The following is a 19,861-nucleotide window of genomic DNA, read 5'->3' as shown; positions in this document are numbered from 1 at the left end:
TCTGACAAGCGCAGCGATTGCTTTTCAGACAGCTGTCGTTGACGAGGACCTGCAGTGATTGAACACGGTGATCACACCCCAGACGCGTTGCACCTACCTCCGACGACAACATTATCATGATCCATCTTGGTGCGGACGTTTCAATCGGAGTTTGATCGTCATCTCCGCCATTCAAACCGAAATTCAGGGAAACCTCGCTGCAACAAAGTCCAGCAAAAGTCCAACCGCTTCCGACTCAACTCATCAACACTGGTCGATCTGTCGAAACAGAAAAGAGGTCGTGTCCCAGACCACAAGGTAGCACACATACCGTCCTCGATTCGACAACGTACTCTACGAGAGGGACGTCTCTATCCAGGATGTCTTCTTCATCTGCCGACGTCCTGAAAATCTCGATCCTTGGATCTGAATCTATCCACGTCGGATTCCATCTCTTCCCATACATCTTCGAGACGATCACTACCACCCTTCCCTCCTCTTCTTACGTCCTCATCACCGATACGAATCTATCCGCTCTTTATCTAAATGACCTGAAAGCCGCTTTCGACCAAGCTTCGGCCAAAGCTGGGAGCAAAGCTAGGTTTCTGGTGTACGAAGTCGCACCTGGAGAAGGGGCGAAGAGCAGGAAGGTGAAAGAAGGGATCGAAGATTGGATGTTGGATCAGAAATGTACGAGAGATACAGTCGTGCTCGCCTTTGGAGGTGGTGTCATCGGTGACTTGACGGGTTTCGTCGCTGCCACTTTGTGAGTTTTCCCTGGTACGAGCGTATGGAAAGCGAAAGTACACCAGACACTTCAAAGCCTGACCACTGCTAACGAGATGAGCCGACGTAGCATGCGCGGCGTCAAGTTCGTCCAGATCCCGACCACTTTGCTTGCCATGGTCGACTCCTCGGTCGGAGGCAAGACAGCCATCGACACTCATCATGGCAAGAACCTGATAGGTGCTTTCTGGCAACCTTCTTATATCTTCGTGGATCTCGCTTTTCTCACTACCCTTCCGCCCAGAGAGGTGTCGAACGGCATGGCTGAGGTTGTCAAGGTGAGTTATGGTCTACTTGTCTAATTTATGGGGACGATACTGATTCTGTCGTACTGTAGACCGCTGCGATCTGGAAGGACGACGACTTCGCCCTGCTCGAATCTCGCTCCGCTGAGATCTCCCTCGCAGCGTCAACCCGCCCCTCAACCTCCACTACGGCTGGTCGTTTCGCCTCTGATCGATCTCACGCCCAATCCCTGCTCCTGCAAGTCGTTTCCGGCTCGATCTATGTCAAAGCCCACATCGTCACCATCGACGAACGAGAGACCGGTCTTCGAAACCTAGTCAACTTTGGTCACACGATCGGTCATGCTATTGAGGCTGTCCTCACCCCAGCGATGCTGCACGGCGAATGCGTCTCGGTCGGTATCATCCTTGAGGCTGAAGTTGCGAGACAGCTCGGTATACTGAGTCAAGTTGCGGTCGGTCGTTTGACAAGATGTCTTCAAGCGTACGGATTGCCCATCTCTCTTTCTGACAGAAGAATCACCTCGCTCCCCGCTTCCAGTCAACTGTCGGTTGATCGACTGCTCGATATCATGCGTATCGACAAGAAGAACTCTGGTCCAGCAAAGAAAATCGTCTTGCTGTCCAGAATCGGAAAGACCTACGAGGAGAAAGCCTCAGTCGTCGCTGATCCCATCATCCGGAAGGTCCTTTGCGAGGCTGCCACCGTCATCGCTGGTACCCCAACCAAGTCACCCATCACGATGGCCACTCCCGGAAGTAAGAGTATATCCAATCGAGCTCTTGTTCTCGCTGCGCTTGGAAAGGGTACCTGCAGGGTCAGGAACCTGTTGCATTCGGATGACACTGCCGTCATGATGAACGCTCTTGTCGAGCTCAAGGTCAGCTGGACCGCTACTTGGATATTGAGCGGCAAACAGCTGACATTTCTGGCAGGGTGCAGTCTTTTCGTGGGAGGATGGAGGCGACACCATTGTCGTGGAAGGCGGTGGTGGTACGCTCTCCGCGCCCGCTAAGGGCAAGGAGCTCTATCTCGGAAATGCCGGCACAGCCAGTCGATTCCTTACCACAGTTTGTGCCATGGTTTCAGGTGCTGCGTCTGTCGAGAAGTCGACTATCATCACTGGTAACGCCAGGATGAAGCAAAGACCTATCGGTCCTCTTGTTGACGCTTTGATAGCCAACGGTGCTCAAGTCAAGTATGTTGAGACAGTCGGATGTCTCCCGCTGCAGATCGACACCGACGGTTTCCGTGGTGGTCATATCAAGCTCGCCGCCAGTGTCTCTTCGCAATACGTCTCCTCAATCCTCCTTTGCGCTCCGTACGCTGCCGAGGAAGTCACTCTTGAGTTGACTGGTGGCCAGGTCATTTCTCAGCCTTACATCGACATGACGACTGCTATGATGGCAGAGTTCGGTATCACCGTTCAGCGCCAAAAAGATAGCGAGGGTAAATTCCTCGACGTCTACGTCATCCCCAAAGGACAGTACATCAATCCTGAGAACTACAGTGTAGAGTCCGATGCCTCTAGTGCTACTTACCCTCTTGCTATCGCTGCTATCACTGGTACGACCTGCACCATTTCAAACATCGGTTCCAGCTCCCTTCAAGGCGATGCTCGATTCGCTAAAGAGGTTCTGGAGCCCATGGGCTGTACCGTCGAGCAAACGGCTACTTCTACTAAGGTCACCGGGCCTCCTGTCGGTCAGCTACGAGCTCTCGGCAATGTCGATATGGAGCCGATGACCGACGCTTTCCTCACCGCGTCGGTCCTTGCTGCCGTAGCGTCGCTTCCTGCTCTACCTATCAGACAAGTCGAAGGGCTTCCCGCTAATGGTTCAAGAATCTACGGGATTGCCAACCAGCGTGTTAAGGAATGCAACAGAATCAAGGCGATGAGAGATCAGCTTGGTGAGTAATAACCTTGTCATGGGAGATTGTGTCAGGTGCTGATATATGCCACGCAGCCAAGTTCGGTGTGGAGACTGACGAGTTCGAAGACGGTATCATTGTCTTCGGCAAGCCAGAATCATCCCTCACCCGCGGCGCTTCGATCCACTGCTACGACGATCATCGCGTCGCTATGGCGTTCAGTGTGTTGGCTTGCGTCATCGACAAAACCATCATCGAGGAGAAGAGATGTGTCGAGAAGACATGGCCGAACTTCTGGGATGATCTCCAGAACAAGGTGTGTTGAGTCACCTGTAGAGCCGCCAACTGCAGACTGACGTTGATTGTCGTAGATCGGTATTGCAGTCGATGGTGTCGAACTAGACACCCATAACCAAGCTTCTACCTCCGGCAAGTCTGCCGTTTCTGCCGATCAGTCTCAGAGCGATCGACCCATCTTTCTGATCGGTATGCGAGGCGCGGGCAAGACTTATATCGGTCGTATGGCTGCCGACATCCTTGGCGGTGAATTCACCGATGCGGACGACACTTTTGCTGAGGAAACGAAGTCGTCTGTTTCAGACTTTGTTGCCGCCAACGGGTGGGAGGCATTTCGAAAGACTGAAACGGAGATACTTGGACGATATGTCCAAGAGAAAAAGGGCAACCATGTCATTGCTCTTGGGGGAGGTGTCGTCGAGACTCCAGTTGCCCGGCAGATCCTCGCTGCGCATGTGGCCAAAGGCGGACATGTTGTGCATGTCACTCGAGAGGTCGAAGCTATCGATGGTTATCTAACTTCGATTGGTAGCACTGCTGCTCGACCAAACTGGAACGAAAGCTTTGCAGATGTCTACAAGCGTCGAGAGCCCTGGTACGCCGAATGTTCGAGTCATGAGTTCTTCAACGTACTTGAAGCGATCGGATCTCAATCTGTCGACGAGCATCATCAAGCTATGCGAGCAGAATGCGAGCGGTTTTTCAAGTTCATCACTGGTCAAATCACGAACCGGCCTCGACTTGGTTCCAATAATCCGACATCTTTCCTCTCACTCACTTTCCCGGACCTTCATCCTGCTCTCCCCTACATTTCTGAATTGACGGAAGGCGCTGATGCGGTCGAACTTCGAGTGGACTTGCTGAGTCCATCCGGAGTTGCTCCCACCTCGCCTACACTTGCTCCAGAATCTTATGTTGCTAAACAACTCTCAAGCTTGCGACTCGCTACCAACTTGCCTATCGTTTTCTCGGTACGATCAAAGGAGCAAGGTGGGATGGCATCATCCGATAACCCCGAGGCGTACGAAGCGATGGTCCGACTTGGTCTTAGATCAGCTTGCGAATATGTTGACCTCGAGGTGGCTTGGCCTTCCAGCATACTTGAGGGGATCTGCAAGTCAAAGAGGGAATCTCACATCATCGCTTCTTGGCATGACTGGACGGGAGACATGGCTTGGGACGGACCGGAAGTCAAGGCTAAACATGCTCTCTGTGCCAAATACGGCGATGTTACCAAAATTGTAGGAACGGCAAAGACCGCCTTCGATAACTCGAAACTGTCTTACTTTGTCGCCGATGTCCTTTCTCAACCCGATGCTAAGCCGATTTTGGCAATCAACATGGGTGCAGCAGGTCAACTATCACGAGTAATGAACCCTGTCCTCACGCCGATCACTCACGCTGCTCTTCCTTCTCGAGCTGCACCTGGTCAACTCACAGCCAGGGAGGTCAACACTGCTCGATCGCTCATTGGTCTCCTACCGAAAAGAAGGTTCTACCTCTTCGGCAGTCCCATCGCCCACTCAGTTAGTCCCACACTGCACAACACAGGATTCACAGCTCTTGGTCTTCCTCACTTGTATGATCTTCACGAGAGTGCTCAAGTCGATCAGGGAGTCCTGGACATCATCCGATCTCCTGACTTTGGCGGGGCATCCGTTACCATTCCTCTGAAACTCGATGTCATCCCTCACCTTGACACTGTCTCTGAGGACGTCAAGATCATCGGAGCTGTGAACACCGTTGTTCCCTTGGCCGATGGAAAGTTACATGGTGAAAACACCGATTGGGTCGCTATCCATTCTGCGGCGAAGAAGAATCTGCTTGTAGACCCTTCAACTACAAGTGCATTGGTTATCGGAGCCGGAGGAACTTGTCGTGCGGCGATCTATGCTGTTCACAAATTGGGCGTCAAGACGATCTATCTCTTCAACAGGACCACAGAGAATGCGGAGAAGGTGAAAGCTTCTTTCCCTACGGAATACAATGTCGTAGTGATCGATTCGTTATCTTCCGCTTCCTTCTCTACCACTGGTCCACCCCCTTCTGTGGTGATCTCCACCGTCCCAGGAGATAGTCTCACCCTCTCTCCCAGCTCCACCGAGGGGATATACCTCGATCCGGAGGCCGTGTTGGGAACGAAGAATGGCGTCGCTATTGATCTAGCTTATAAACCGTATGAAACGGCTCTGATCAAATTGGCGAGCGAGAAGGGATGGAAAGCTGTGCCCGGAGTGGAGATCTTGGTCTTGCAGGGTTGTGAGCAGTTCAGGTTGTGGACGGGGAAGAGAGCACCTGAAGCGAAGATTAGGAAGGGCGTGATGGACAAGTATCTTGCTTAGGTACATTCAATTAGGTCGGACTTTCGAGATGTTCCATTCTAGATTTGTCGAAGGACTCATCATGCATCGTCATAGCATTCAGTCCCTACCTTTGATCAGTTGGACTAGTGGTACGACGGGGGAGTTTGGCATGGTCAACGCTTGCCACTACGACGGAGCACTTTCATTAATTCAAAGTAACGACTCGTGACCTGTCATTGCGATCCTGCACAAGATCCGGTACACACCATGAAATGCATGACGCCCTGAATGCAGAAGTTCGTACGATGAAAATGCGAAATGAGAGTTGCGCGATATTTGGAAATGCTCAATGATGGTTATGCCAGGGGATGAATATGGGGAGACGATGAGAAAGCCATGTATGGTGATTTCGAGAAGGGTTTTGATTGAAAGCAGGACTGGAACCAAAGTATCATAGACGGAAGGCGTGATGGACAAATGATTCGAACAAACAAAAGCAATATATGAGAACGGAAGTGACTGGACCACAAAGTGAAACAAACTGTGGATTCAACAGGAAATGATGGATTCGCAGAAGACGCACAGCACCTCCGCCAGAGTTTGTGTAAGGGAGCACAGCGTTTCGTCAAGGATCAAGGAATGCAGCCTCTAGAGGCTGGTCGTGGTCATGCGATTACACGCCAAGAGACGGGTCGACTGACTTCGAGCCGTAATCGTAAAGGTAATCGCCGTCGTAGTCGTACCCACTGGAGGACGGGTCTGATAAAAGATAGCAGCATCAGCGTGAATGAACACTAGAGAATCATATGTACTGCTCGCTCACCAGAGAAAGCAGACAGCTGTGCAGTTGCAGATCTCTGTCTGATCGCGAGGTTGTCGGACTGCAAGGAACGAGGAATGAGCGGACGCGTTCACATACCGCGTGGCAATCGAGTGCTTACGTCTGGGAATGGTTCCTGCCATTGAGGTGATCAGCTCTGACCTAGCAACGAATCTTGAACAGACTCACCGGCAAGCCTTTCATCGAACCGCTCGAGCTACAATGTGATCGTCATCATCAGAAACGTATCAAGACTATTTGGTGAGACTGCTTACTAGAAGATTTGTGGTCTCCATGGCTCAATGACACCCATGACGGCCGAGTTTCTGTGTGAGCGACAGTTAGATGAAGCGATATGCTTGATGGCTAATGATATACCACCCACTTGAATTTGTTTATGAGAGCGGCTTTCCCTCTGCACTGATGAGTGAGTTCCGGCACCTTTGGTATGACCGCCAAGCTCACTGGATATCAGCATAAGAAACCTGAAAAGAAGGATAAGCAAGATTCGTTCAAGATCATCCATCGGCACTCACCTGAAGAACCTTCTCGCTAGAGAACAAGTTCCATTTCTTGCCGACGCGAGCTTCGATGAAATGATACAAAGCCTTGACCGAGCAGAAGTTGACAAAGGCATAGCCGACCTGAAGCACGTCAGAATCGTAACTGACGTGAATCACTCACGTTACAGCAGTTCTTGAAATCGAAACGAAGATAAACAAAGTCGTAGCCACCGGGCACCGACTGTAGACCGAGTAAGTACGACTCTCTCTCAGAGTGGTCCACTCACTTCTTCAAGGATATCGACGAGCTCCTGACGAGACAGTTTGTTCTGCATGTTCATCAGCCGCCGAAACGGAGCTACTTTTCATGTCACCTACGGGCACATCCTTGATCATGACGGTCGTGCGAGAATCTAAGCCTACGTTGGTGGTGAGAAAAGGACATAAGGCATCTCTGAAATGTTTGAAATGGGTGCCTACCAGACAAGATCCTCTCGGGGAAGACTCTGTTTTGTTCCGGGATTGCCTTTCTGTCATTCAGGTTCCAATGACCACCAAGTCCTTGCCTCTGTCTTGCCCTTGCTGCGATGTCGGCTCTATTGATGAGACCTTGAACTGTACCAGGTTCACCCAATCTCCTTCCCAGAGCAAGCATCTGTGGAGGTGTTTCGTAGTTCTTGTGTGAGCTATGAATTGAATAACGCCCCCGAGAGGAAGGAGTGGGATACCTTGTACCGGGGGGCGCCGACTCGCGTTTGCTCGAATGAACCGATGATGGAGATGGCATGCCAAATACATCATTCTCGCTCTTCACGCGACCAAATACCGAGCTCGTAGGAGTTCGTAGCTGACTCAAAGAGCTGCCTTCAGTGGTGTACGACCAGCTGAAGACATCCGAGGAAGCTGTAGATTCGGCGCGAGGAAAACGATCACCCGAATAGCCTCGAGGAAGAGAGCCTTGGTTGTATGCGGCGGAGCCGAGGGTATAGCTCGCTGGAGTTGAAGGAGTCTGCATCCTGTTTGCAGTAGAACTGTCAGGATATAGGTATGCGACGTGTAGCAAGGCCTCGTGGGCCCTCTGGCCATTGAGTAGAATGATGGCTTGGGCAGAATCGCGAGTATCGTAATACTCGGCAATGAAAGTCTGTTCCATATTAGCAATTCGAGCTGGCTGTAAAAAGGAACATCACTCACTCGCCCTTCATGTCCGACTGGAGCAAGGCGCTGAAGCGAGCCGATCATTGATAAAGTTTTCTGGAAGAAGGTCAGCTGAATGCTATATTCGAGTGATCGCAAGTCTACTCACATGCATCACGTCCAGTGTGACCGGATGTCCACCATTGATTTCCACCTTAATGACAGACTCAGATGAACTCCAAATCTGATCCCAAGAACCGCCACGCCCAGTCATCTAAACAGTATAGAGTCAGTCGTGCGTCCTTGAAGTTCGCGTTCGACTCACTGCTTCGAGAGTGGATCTTTCAATCTTCCAGCAGTGAAGTTCGATGAGAGGCCCATTGCTATGGAAACAGATAGAAGTTCCTTGAAGATGGTGGTACACCTTGAAGGCTTCTCGAGAATCATGGAAGACGACGATGACCTGCCAAGGTTGTTTAGCCATGGACGTCATAAGGAGTGACTGAAGTGATTCACGTAGCCTTGGGGCCTCATGTATTTGACGACCATAGCCTTGAATTCGGCGATTGTCTGACCGACAATCAGTACAGAAATTAGGTAAGTTAATCAACAACCCACCTGAATGAGTTCACACACTTCCTTCTCTGTAGCGGATCGAGGGATCCCCGTGATCTGTGAGCGAGATCCGTTCAGTCGTCTGTCACATGGCAGAATCTGGGTGAATACATACCATAAGATACCTTCCAATGCTTTCGGGGGTCTCCTCCGTTGTTTCCAAACCACCGCTGGCTTTCGGCAGCTTGCCTTGAATGCCTTTTGAACTCCACTCGGGGGCGTGAGGTGTGACCGGTGCTGTACCTGCAGCTGAATTTGCGGTACTGGGGGTGATGGGGGTCAAGGGCGCGGCATCAGTGATCAACGACTGTTCTTGACGATGGGTGTGGCGACGAGGAGTATCGAAGTTTGACGCTGGGTCAGATGTTAGTCTGATATGGGCCATGTTTGGCATAAGAAATATAACACCACCGAACTCACTTTCCTTCTTCTTCTTAGGTGTCGTTGGTGCTTCATTGAAGTCTTCGAACTGCACAACTCTGAGTGACATCCCAGCCCATCCTCTCGCAACTCACCTGGGAGACTTCAACATCGCTCGTCGACGTCTTACCGAGGGACAGCTTCGAGATATCAGGTGTGCTTGTGTACGAGTGATCGACGGGTTTGGGTTTGAATGAATCGGATGCAGCATTGAGCTAGGAGTCAAAGCAGTAAGCGGATCAGGTTTGTCAGATACGTAAAATGTGGCAATGACTGGGTGGTCAGACACAACGCTCACCTGTGATTTCTTTCCACTCTCATATGTTCGATCTTCCTCCTTCCTACCCGTACTCGCCGACTCGTCAAGCGCTTCATTGAGGGGAGTAGATCGGGTGCGATTTCTGTCAGAGCAATTCCCACCGTCAGCTCAACGAACGTACTAGAGGTATACAAGACCTGGACGTGTGTAGTACCTGAACTTACTTGTGGTACATGAGAGACGATTTGCTATTCTTGATAGGAGTGGAAGGAGGAAGAATACCGGGAGTCGGGGGCAAGTCCTGTAGCGCAGACCAGATGCAGCAGATGCCGTGTCAGCAGATGACCTATGCACCGGATCAATGGAGCAGAAAAGACGTCGAAAGTGAGGGGGTCTAACGTCACGGAGCCGTGGGTGCATTTCGTTGCAGGGGGAAGGTGAAGTGGATGGTCGTGGCAAGACCGATCGAGCCTGTCTCACCTTCTCCATTGTGGATCTGTCGAGCTTGTTCATTGTTGCTGCTAGGCTCGTTGATGGTAGGTCACGAATAAATGGGAAAGATCCAATTATTGGCGCGAGGATGCGGGTTCGAGTGGAAGTGTGGGCAAGGAAGGACGAAAGATCAGTAGAAAAGCTGAGGAAAGAGTATATGTCGTGTAGTACAAACTTCAGCTGCTCTTCCAATTAAGACAAAGAGATCATATGATGGAGGCGACTGGGTGCAGAATAGATGTCGTTGCTCGGTATGAGGGAGTAAATGACAGATTTGGCTGACGAAGAATAGAGGAGGAAGCGAAAGAGGAAGAGGAAGATGAACGGATGGAATGGAGTGTTAAATACCATTATGACAATGACAAGTGACAGCCAGGCGATGATGAACGACAGGTACCGATTGATCTCTGAAAAATACCAGAAATCTTCCTTGTGTATACGGGTGGATACCCATCTCCTCTGTTATAAGTGTGATATATCTCATCATCGCTGATGACTGATCGTGTCGTCTTGCTGGAATTCAGGTGTGAGAGATTTCGACGGAATCTAGGACAGGGAAAACAGCATTGTATGACACACTGTTGAGATTTCACGCACGGACCGATGTAAACACACCGCGGCACGGACCCACTCGTTCATTCATCTTGTTGACGGTGACATCGCGGTCGCAAGTATGGAGCTTTGAGTGGCGCACCCGATCCTTGGGCTTCTCTCCTCTGTATACGACATGGTGAAATGGATCCCTATATCGATTTCATGAGCTGTCCGTCAAGTGTTTAGCACCGACTAGCATTAGCCCTGTCGTCGGGTCAAAAAGGCAAGGAAAGGGGGTGGGAAGCAGAAAAGAGTGTGAGCAGAACGAAAGTCAGTCGCGAGATCTCGGCGAAAATTCAGGACGATCTATCAATGTTTTGCCGGGAGACCATCAGTGTCACATGTTTCGCCTTGTTTTTCCCTCTTGACAGATATCGGCCACCATGTCGACAGCAGGCCCGTGACGATATGGTTGCCATGCATCTCGCTCCTCATCACTGTCCACCGAGCACACCCAACTGACCCGCGCTCCATTCTACTTCTTCTTCCCTTTCTTATTCTTCCCACCACCGCCTTGTCCGCCACCGCCGCTTGTATGAGTAGCCCCTCCGGTTGTACTGCCCTGAGTGAAACCGGTGCCCATGCTTTCCTTGCCACCTTTCTTCTTGTTCTGAGCAGTGATGTAGGAGGTTCGTTGTCGCAGAGGAATCCATCTTTCAGGCTGTGTAAGTAGGGAGTCATATGTGACATGGGTGTAGACATGGAGGACAGAAAGGCAACAGATGATCAGCATCTGGCATAACAACTTAACCTTGCTTCCAACATGAATGCACTCACGTCATCCGTGTACGCCTTTCCCACAGTAGCCCCCTTTGGCACCTTGTGTTTAGGTTTAGTCCCAGCCCTTTTCTCCGCAGGAGCCTTGGCTGCCGCCGTCTTCTTTTCGACCGCACCGGCAAGTCCTCCAACGCTGGACCAACCGGTAGGTAATGACGGGATATGACTCTCCAATTCTGCCTCAGTGGGGATACGAGAAGTGGAGGTAGAGCTGGGAGCGAGGTGGGAACGATAGGAAGCGGTGACGAAGTCAATGTGGGAGGTGGTCGCCGAGAGATTGGTGAGTATGTCCGGGTGTTCCGGCGATGACTAGCAATGGGCCGGATTTGGTCAGTACATAGCTCGAGAACCATTCATATGTCCCCGAGATGCGCTCACTGAATCACAGCCAGCGAGGAGATCTTCATAGATCTCTTGAGCACGTTGATATTCTCCCAATCGGTATCTCTGTGTGAATTACGATTAGTGTGTTTGATGCTGGTGATACATGAGAGGAGATCGCCAACCCACGATCTGAGCTTCGAGATGCTCGACCTTCCTGTCTTTCCCTTTCAAGCCATCCAGTACGACCAACGCTTCTTTCTCCCGATGCAGTCGGTACAAGCAGTATGCACGCTCAAATTCAAGAGACGAGGCAGCAGAGGGAGGATTGTCAAGTAATGCCAGAGCGGCGCTGTAATCATCCGTCTGGAGGTCTAGGAAGAGAAGGGTCTGAAACGCAGTCTCACTTGCAGGATCAAGTGCGAGAACTACATGACTTGGGATCAACATTTGCAGGCCAATATGACAGATGGACGATTTGACTCACTCTTCTTGCATGTCTTGATAGCGTTCTGGAAATATCCATCGTCCACCTGATCGGTGAGCGCACGGTACAGCTGGGGAAGCTTCTCCTCTGCCGTTCGAGGGCGCCTTGGCACGAAGGCTTTGCGTTTGGTGGGGGCAGCAGACATATGGCGTCGTGTTGTGATATAGAGCAGGCCAAGACGGACAACAGCCTTCAGATGTCTACGGGATCCGACTACGAGAGACGACAGAAAAGGGCACTAACGGGTCGTCGAATGGTTGACGAACCAGTATCAGGCAGAGTGCCAAAAGTTATAGATTATCAGCCTCACCCGCGCCGATCTCCCATGTGGTTTTTGTTTTTTAGTCGGATTCGAGCGAGACTTTTAACGGGATTTGATTTGAGAGAGTCGAGTAGGTGACCGAACTCAAGTCTTTTGCCTTTCAACTCAACACCACCTGTACACTACTTCATCACTGTGTATCATCTGTATAATAAGAACTGGAACAGAAAGATCTTGAGAGGCACTGGCCATAGAAGTTGACGATCATCTCCCTTGGTGCACCGCGAAATACGATTCGATCTGCGATAGATCACCGAAACAAGATGGACGACAGGGGGCTTCATCGATCCGCGACTATACCAGAAGTACTCGCCGCTGAAAGCTCTACACTAGCTCCCCATCCTGGACCTGCACCATTATCAAATACGGTCAACGAGGTGTCAGGCATGAACAACACGTCACCCACGCAGCTGAAAGGTGACATGTCTAGTGAATCTTTAGCCAAATCCCTCCATCACACAGATGATCTTGCTCAATCGCCATCCGACGCCTCGTCCAAGCTTCCGCCACTGGACGAGGATCTCGACTCACCCACTGCTCCGCCCAAACTCTCCTCAGCAAGATTGCTCTCAGTGGCTGCCGTCGTGACATTCACAATGTGCATGTCTGCAGCAGGTCAACAAGCGCTCAATATCGCTTTGCCGACCATCCAAAGCGAATTAGGCATGAAGGAAACGGATCTCCAATGGCTCTCGTCTGCCTATTCGCTCACATACGGTTGTTTCCTCTTGCTCTCAGGGCGATTGGCAGACGTTCATGGACGGAAAATAGTATTCATGTGCGGACTGTTCGTTTACGCCGTCTTCGCTTTGGTTGGAGGATTCATGAAGAACGGAGTCGGGTTGATCGTCACCAGAGCGTTGTCAGGGTGTGGTGCAGCGATGAGGTAAGTGCAGCACTTGTGGGATCTCTCTATGGACAAAGCTGACCCGATCATGTATCCTCTAGCACACCAAGCGCGGTAGGAATCATTGCCCAGAACTTCTCGGGGCGGGCAAGATCAACCGCCTTCGCTTCCTTCTCAGCTGGTGCCCCGGTCGGCGGCGCTTTGGGTCTTCTCCTTGGTGGTCTGTTCACGTCATACGTTGAGTGAGTACATCATACTATATCTTTCATCAACCGCATCCCCATCTTTCAGCCTTTCAGCCAATTGTGGGCGGCTCTTGCGAAATCAGACTAACTGGCCTTTCAGTGACACTTGGCGTGGTGCTCTTTTCACTATGGCCGGGTTGGCATTCGCTATCACAGTTACCGCTTGGTTTGTGGTACCCAGAGATCCATCAATTACTAATGACCGTCGGGTGGATTGGTTGGGGGCAGCTCTGGTCACTGTGGGATTGGTGTTCTTGCAATTCGTCATCAGTGACGGAGAGTCCGCTCCAAATCGGTGGAAAACGAGCTGTGAGTAAACCGACCTCTAACTTGCCTGCATACAAAGCTGATCTTACTGCAGATATTATTGCCCTGATCATCGTTGGAGTTCTCCTTATTGTCGCCTTCTTCTTCTGGGAACGACATGTCATCAACAACACCTCTCGACCACCTCTCATGCGACTTCAGTTGTTCACACGAGCCAAAGGACGTTTATCTGCGGTGTACTTCATTGGCTTTGTCACCTGGATGAGCTTCAGCGTGAGTCACTTCGTTGCGATGCCTCCCGTCCCTGTCCAAGGCCACATCTTGCCGAGTGGGATATGAATGTCAGAACTGGTGGTACGATGTGAGGTTTATTGCTGACGCTTGTTTTCCCACCTCAGTCCCTCTTCTACCAAGCCACCCTCTATTTTCAACAAGTGCAAAACACAGGTCCCATTGGTGCAATGCTTCGGTTTCTGCCGACTTCCGTGTCCGGCGTCATTTGTAACGTGATCGTTGCGTTCCTGATCAGCAGGGTACCAACCCAATGGCTGGTCTGCGTTGGACTTCTCGCAACTGGGTATGTAACGCTTTTCTTCCCCTTCCCTCCGCCATCGAACGAAGTTCGACAACCACTCGCAACTCTCATCGCAAGGCACTCCCCGCTGACCTTCCCCACTTGTTTCCAGATTGGCGAACGTATGCTTGGCTATTTCAGGCGTGGACACAGGCTACTGGGGTGCCCCGTAAGTCGATCTGAACACATAAGACGCTCTGCATTGAACAGCTTTCCAAATTTCTGATTGGTCTCGTGCTGACCATTTTGTGTGATTCCAGATTCTGTTCCATGTGGCTTGCTGTGATGGGAGCGGATTTGTAAGTGTTCTGGTCTGCCTGCTGCTCTCGAGATCAATTCCTCTCTATGAATTCTTCCATTCCTTGCGCTACACTTGCGCTACACTTGCGCTACACTTGCGCTACACTTGCGCTTCCCCAGCGACCGCTTCAACCCGTCACCGCCCTGGTCCACACCTCTTGATCTCGCTCCAACAGATGGAGAGAATGCTGACATTCACTTTGATCCAGCCTCATGGCCACCGGTCTGATCTTCGTTTCGGCCCTTGCTCTCCCCGACGAGCAATCTGTCGCTGGTGCTCTCTTCCAGACCCTTCTTCAACTCGGTGGATCCTTCGGTCTCGCCGTCACATCCGTTATCTCTGATGTTCAACAGACTAAAGCTCGACAAAGCGGTAAAGTGGGACCGGAAGCTCAGATTGTAGGAATCCACGCGGCTTTCTGGTTAGGATCCGCCATGTGTTTTACGGCGTTGTTGGTGGCGATGGTCTCTCTGCGGGGGATGGGGACGATTGGAAGAGGAGTGAAGAGGAGTGGAGGGAAAGGTATCTCGGGTGGTGATGGGACTTTGAAAGCGGAGCTAGATGGGGGACAAGACGAGAAACAACATGGTGGGGGCGAGGAGAAGACCGCTTTGGGACACGAAAAGGTATAATGGGAAACAAAAGAAGTGTTGTACGGGATTCCGGTTCTTCAAACGGAGATGTCTGTGGCGCTACACTTTACGGCGAAAGGGAACCAGGGCGAACATTGTAGGATACGGTCACGGTCATATAGTATAGGGCATAAATCCATAATACACCGCACAAATTACTACCTCATCGAGATCTTATTAATGCATTGTCATTGGCTATCCTTCCTAGTGGACCGAATTTAATCCAATCATTATGAACCATATCCGTCCCGACCCGTCGTCCAAAGTCTGCGTTCTGTTTATTTTCTGATTTGCGATTACGGGAAGACCAGCTGAGAGACCCCATTCCGCGCAAAGTGTCTTTTCAAATCTCTATATGACCCATTGACCAGTATCAAGGGCCCAATTGCGCCTCGATTACTTCTTCTCCTTCTCCTTGATCGCAGACAACGCAGCGTGCGTCTTGAGCATCAATGCTCCTTCCAATGAGTATTTCCCGTGAGCTTTCGCCATCGCAGGATTATGTTCTGGCAATTTACCTAAAGTTAAAAGCATCAGCGTGGCCTGTCTATACAGCAAAAAGTCCACAGTTTCAATAATCTCATACTCACTCGTCATGACCACCTCGAAGCAATGCTTCGCCTGTTCATCATCACCTCGTCTCGCATACAGTCGACCCAGCTCGTAATAGTTGTGGAAGAGGATGTAATGGTCGAGCTGTGAGAACACACCATGTTCAACTCAGACATCCATTTCGCGCATGCATTCGATCAGAGAACACGATGATAGGCTTTCGCAAGCTCACCTGAACGTCTGGAGAATGTCGAATGACCGCTTTATAATCCTTCTCAGCGCCCTGGTCCAGAACATTGTCGGCGGGATCGCTAGGGTCCTTTACTGTAGCTTCAGGAGCAGCTTCGGGAGGCTAGTCAAGCGTCTCGCAGTCAGTTACAGCCAGCCTTTCAGATCATGCGCGCATTCAAGAGAAATGAAACTCACCTGATATCTCGATGTGGATTGGCATACACCCTTGAGGAAGTGACCAAGACAATAATCTACATAAGAAGTTGGGATCTCGCACTTAGCAGTGTCGATGCCTGTCTTCACATCGCCAGGAACTTACCATCCCAGTACCCGTGCCCGTTTCCGTACTCCTCTGGCATAGTCGCCTCGAGTTGCGCTAGCTTCTCGCTGATACGAGGCAAGTGCGTGTCCAACAATACTCTCCGAGGTGTGTTTGCGAGAGATCCAAAGACGTAGGCCAGCTCAAGAGCAGGGAGGAAGAGTCGATTGTCCTGAGTTTGGAATTTCCGCGCCTTTCTCGATACGAGTTTCTACAAGCAATACAAGCAAGCAGTACGAGTTAGCTGATTCCTCGAATGGAGCTCGAAGACGAGTGATAGCATGTGGGAGTACGTATCAGAAACGTCACTCACTTCAATAGGTAATGACTTTCCGGCGATCTTTTTTGTTAATTTGGGGATTTGCAACATCAATTTTTCAGCTTCTTCGATCTTCGCGTCTTGGTCTCCGTCTTGATAAAGTTCGATGATGCAAGCGGCAGCAGCGCTACATACTTCGTCAGCATTTATATCCTTCAGAACGGCCCAACTTTGCGAACTCACTATGTGTACACCGCCCGACTCCAGTTCGACTCCTGCCTCAGGATGCTGAAACAGTCCAAAGCGCCTTTCCAATTGCCCAACATGAGGTGGTTACAGGCGTAGTCCCACTGAACAGCTCATTAGCAAGGGCAAAGCCACGTAAGATGACATTACTCACCAAGCACATGTGCTGTAGTTGAATGTACTCAAGCTCAAGATCAAGAGCACGTTGCAGCGAATCTATTATAAAGTGGTGTCAGTCTCCAGTCCTTCGTACCTACAGCCTGGCAAAGACTTACTGTTCGCTTCAGCAGGCTGACACATGGTAGTGTGTAGTCTCGCTTGGAAGTATAGAAACAATACGCCTGCAAGCAGCGTCAGTAGTCATAAAGGAGTCACGCCGCTACCTGATTAATACTGACCGTCTGGGTAACGCTTGATGTTGTACGCAAGAATGTTTCTAGCAAGCGGGACATCCACTCCGGTGATAGGCCTGTGTATCGGTAGGTCAGCAAATACTCGAAGGTTTCTGCGAGGAATAACCCAATGTAGACGTACATCAACACTGATATGACGAGGTGGAATGTCAAAAGAATCAGATCGCAGACAGGTCGTCGCAGTCCTTCATTGCTCTGATCGAACGCAGGCTCGGGCGAGTCCTTCGACCATCCTCCGGCAGACATCAGTGTAGCGAGAGCGACCTTTCGATCACCTCCATAGCCGAAAACCTCAGCGATCTGTACCGAGCATGGACGTCAGCATACCATGATACCTCTCCTTTCAGCCTGCGCTACGACCCACCTTGAGGACTTTACTGGGTAGTAGACTGAGCATGAGCGAACTTGTACCGGTACCCAACAATACACCCTATTGTGGGAAATTTAGCATTTTCGCGGCAGGCTTTCCTTCGCTCAAGAGGCTCACAGATCGGAAGTCCATATCGATGTCATCATCGTACCCGTGCTTATCGGCATCTTCTAAAAAAAGTTGTAAAGTTCGGTAGATGCCATGGGCGGTTCTCATATTCAAGCTGTGTTTAGCATTGTCAGTCTTTTCGCCCTTGTCTCTTGATCTTCATCGTTTTATCCACTCACGCTTCCCTGACCAGCCCCAGCCAATCTCCTCCACTGACAATAGCCAACAGAGCTTTCAACAAAGACTGCTCGGCATATACCAGCTCCGCATGTCTCTCCAATGGCGACATTGCCTTAACCCTCGCCAGTCCTGATCCTGACTTGACCAAACCACCTAGACGAGATACCATCGAGTCGGCCGGCCTTCTGAGAGCACCAGCTGTTTGTGTCGTTGATTTACATATCTCCAACGCATTCGCAAGATCGACAGAGTCAAAGGTCATCATTCCCTGAGTACAGACTGTCAGCTGCATCCTTTAACGACCAAAGGCGAAGCGTCGCTTACCTTGAGTGATTCCAAGATTCCAACAGCATTTTGCAGATACAATCTGTGAGCCTCTCCTTCCTTCTCTGCACAGTACGCCTCGGCTTCCTTCATTCGACTAGTCAAGAACAAACGGATCGCCACTCGATTCGTATCGATGTCCTCAGCCAATACGGCGGCTTGGTCGATGGAAGCTGGACTGGGTCTAGGTTGTGTTGAGTGATGCCGTTTGACTTTGGTCTCGGTCCCCATGACGTGACGTTTGATCGTTGATGCTCCAGTCCCGTTGATGTTGCCCGTCTCAGCGACCGAACCTTTCTCTACATTGGTCGGCTCTTTGTGCACCACGGTCGGGGCATCAGATGCAGCGGCCAGAATGGTCGAATCATCCGGAGCAGTCCTGGACCTGATAGGTTGAGGCTCTTCCGTCTCGTCTTCTTCTTCCACTTCACTCAATCCCTCTGACGCACTCAAGAAGGCCTCTTCATCATCAGAATCGATGCCAACTTCTTCCAGATCCCACTGCGAATACAAACTTGCTGCCCTCTGCTTTCCAGGCCTGATATCGGGTGAGGATCCTGCAGAGACAGGGTGGCTTGGTGCCCCAACGGCCGTCGAGGTGGTAGGAGATGATTCGGGGGAGTCTGTGATGGCCACGCTGTTCGTAACCGCCCCGAGATTAAGAGCGGCGAGACTTTCCTTCACACCGTTTGCTTCCCCAGGGACACCCTTGCCATTCAACCCAGCATACTTGTCAGAGTTGATTGAGCCCGGAGGCAGACTGAGACTGGTTGGGGTGGTCGCGCCAGATGAATTGGCGGTGGTAGAGTTGTTGAGGTGCGAAGATCGTTTGGGCGAGGCAGTGGAGTCTTTGTCGGCGTTGTAGGAAGACAAGGAGGATGAGGAGAAGAGTGACGATAGGCGTTTGCGACCTTTTCCACTGTCACAGTGGTATCAGTAAAAGCAAGTGGATTTGACTTTATGGCTCAATCCGAGAAAGTACCTATACATACCCAAGAGAGACCTTGCGTTTGGTCTTTGCGCCATCCTCTCCATCCTCCGCAAATGATTCGGCATCGCTGACATTCCTTGACCGAGGTGGTTTATCCCCTCTCACACTGGGTGCTCGAGGACTTCCTTCTTCGTTCAACGACTTATTCTTCCTCGACAAGGAGGCCTTGCGCAGAAATGACGACATTTTGCTTCCCCAAGCAGTTGGGAATCCAAGTATTCGTGGATGATGACGGTTGGCCGACCGATAGCTCAGTAATAGATGCAGGTGAGAGCAGTATATCGAGGTCACAGGGTGAGTGCTGCAAGCGAAGTATGGTGGACCGAATTGATAAGAGTATATGAATGTTGAAGATGTGTAATATAACCGTGCAAAGTCCAATGTTGAATGGGATCAACAAAGGGTCTCCACCTCGTTGTGTCAATTGATCAATGACGGGGGTGTCACGCGTGACTTCTGCTCCTTCGATCGGGCGTTGTCAATCCAGCACTCGGGCTGACAGCAGGGATCGATGAGGAAGGACAGTGTCAAGGATGGAGAATGCTGTACAGAAGGTTTGGTCGGGGGTTCTGTACCCGTGTGGCCGATGTCGAGATATCCATGCGTAGTGTTACGATGCTGAATGGGGGTTGTGACGGACAGGGACAGAGAGGAGCGAGGCAGAGGGATGACATATTACAGCATCAGAGCGGGCAGGGGGGGGGGGGTCAGGAACATCGGTCACCGTGGGAGAATGGATCGGATTCTAGACGCTAGATCGATCGAATCAGGA

The 19,861-nt window shown here is 50.9% G+C and overlaps 5 protein-coding genes across 5 annotated transcripts; 2 read left to right on the top strand and 3 right to left on the bottom strand.

The window, feature by feature from the left end:
* Positions 1 to 359: 359 nt before the first annotated feature.
* On the top strand, positions 360 to 5,522 carry IAR55_000449 (pentafunctional AROM polypeptide; the record flags this gene model as incomplete). The annotated part of the gene is made up of 6 exons (XM_066943585.1): positions 360 to 745; positions 836 to 1,043; positions 1,103 to 1,891; positions 1,947 to 2,922; positions 2,979 to 3,199; positions 3,255 to 5,522. The coding sequence occupies 6 exons, from the start codon at positions 360 to 362 to the stop codon at positions 5,520 to 5,522; spliced, it is 4,848 nt and encodes a 1,615-aa protein (XP_066806127.1).
* A 634-nt stretch (positions 5,523 to 6,156) lies between these two features.
* IAR55_000448 (uncharacterized protein) lies at positions 6,157 to 9,750 on the bottom strand (the record flags this gene model as incomplete). Its single annotated transcript, XM_066943584.1, has 23 exons — positions 6,157 to 6,242; positions 6,307 to 6,364; positions 6,425 to 6,439; positions 6,493 to 6,520; positions 6,579 to 6,629; positions 6,689 to 6,718; positions 6,769 to 6,788; positions 6,840 to 6,911; positions 6,988 to 7,047; positions 7,094 to 7,135; positions 7,185 to 7,225; positions 7,287 to 7,950; positions 8,001 to 8,060; positions 8,113 to 8,217; positions 8,269 to 8,406; positions 8,460 to 8,513; positions 8,562 to 8,615; positions 8,674 to 8,912; positions 8,979 to 9,027; positions 9,074 to 9,193; positions 9,277 to 9,379; positions 9,462 to 9,538; positions 9,718 to 9,750. The coding sequence occupies 23 exons, from the start codon at positions 9,748 to 9,750 to the stop codon at positions 6,157 to 6,159; spliced, it is 2,199 nt and encodes a 732-aa protein (XP_066806126.1).
* Positions 9,751 to 10,798: 1,048 nt separating this feature from the next.
* Positions 10,799 to 12,053, bottom strand: IAR55_000447 (uncharacterized protein; the record flags this gene model as incomplete). Its single annotated transcript, XM_066943583.1, has 5 exons — positions 10,799 to 10,984; positions 11,101 to 11,409; positions 11,479 to 11,547; positions 11,611 to 11,849; positions 11,909 to 12,053. 5 exons carry the CDS (start codon positions 12,051 to 12,053, stop codon positions 10,799 to 10,801), a joined length of 948 nt encoding a protein of 315 aa, XP_066806125.1.
* Positions 12,054 to 12,493: 440 nt separating this feature from the next.
* IAR55_000446 (uncharacterized protein) lies at positions 12,494 to 15,096 on the top strand (the record flags this gene model as incomplete). The annotated part of the gene is made up of 8 exons (XM_066943582.1): positions 12,494 to 13,116; positions 13,179 to 13,319; positions 13,423 to 13,631; positions 13,684 to 13,862; positions 13,988 to 14,166; positions 14,276 to 14,332; positions 14,424 to 14,462; positions 14,673 to 15,096. 8 exons carry the CDS (start codon positions 12,494 to 12,496, stop codon positions 15,094 to 15,096), a joined length of 1,851 nt encoding a protein of 616 aa, XP_066806124.1.
* A 396-nt stretch (positions 15,097 to 15,492) lies between these two features.
* On the bottom strand, positions 15,493 to 19,275 carry IAR55_000445 (uncharacterized protein; the record flags this gene model as incomplete). Its single annotated transcript, XM_066943581.1, has 16 exons — positions 15,493 to 15,614; positions 15,687 to 15,792; positions 15,881 to 16,000; positions 16,075 to 16,130; positions 16,199 to 16,409; positions 16,512 to 16,644; positions 16,701 to 16,807; positions 16,858 to 16,919; positions 16,979 to 17,044; positions 17,102 to 17,172; positions 17,238 to 17,416; positions 17,481 to 17,546; positions 17,604 to 17,709; positions 17,774 to 18,042; positions 18,099 to 19,017; positions 19,091 to 19,275. The coding sequence occupies 16 exons, from the start codon at positions 19,273 to 19,275 to the stop codon at positions 15,493 to 15,495; spliced, it is 2,778 nt and encodes a 925-aa protein (XP_066806123.1).
* Positions 19,276 to 19,861: the final 586 nt, after the last annotated feature.

Source organism: Kwoniella newhampshirensis, chromosome 1, assembly GCF_039105145.1.
Source record: "Kwoniella newhampshirensis strain CBS 13917 chromosome 1, whole genome shotgun sequence".
NCBI lineage: Eukaryota > Fungi > Basidiomycota > Tremellomycetes > Tremellales > Cryptococcaceae > Kwoniella > Kwoniella newhampshirensis.
The sequence above is the reverse complement of the archived record's forward strand: the minus strand, read 5'-3'. Positions and strand labels throughout refer to the sequence as shown.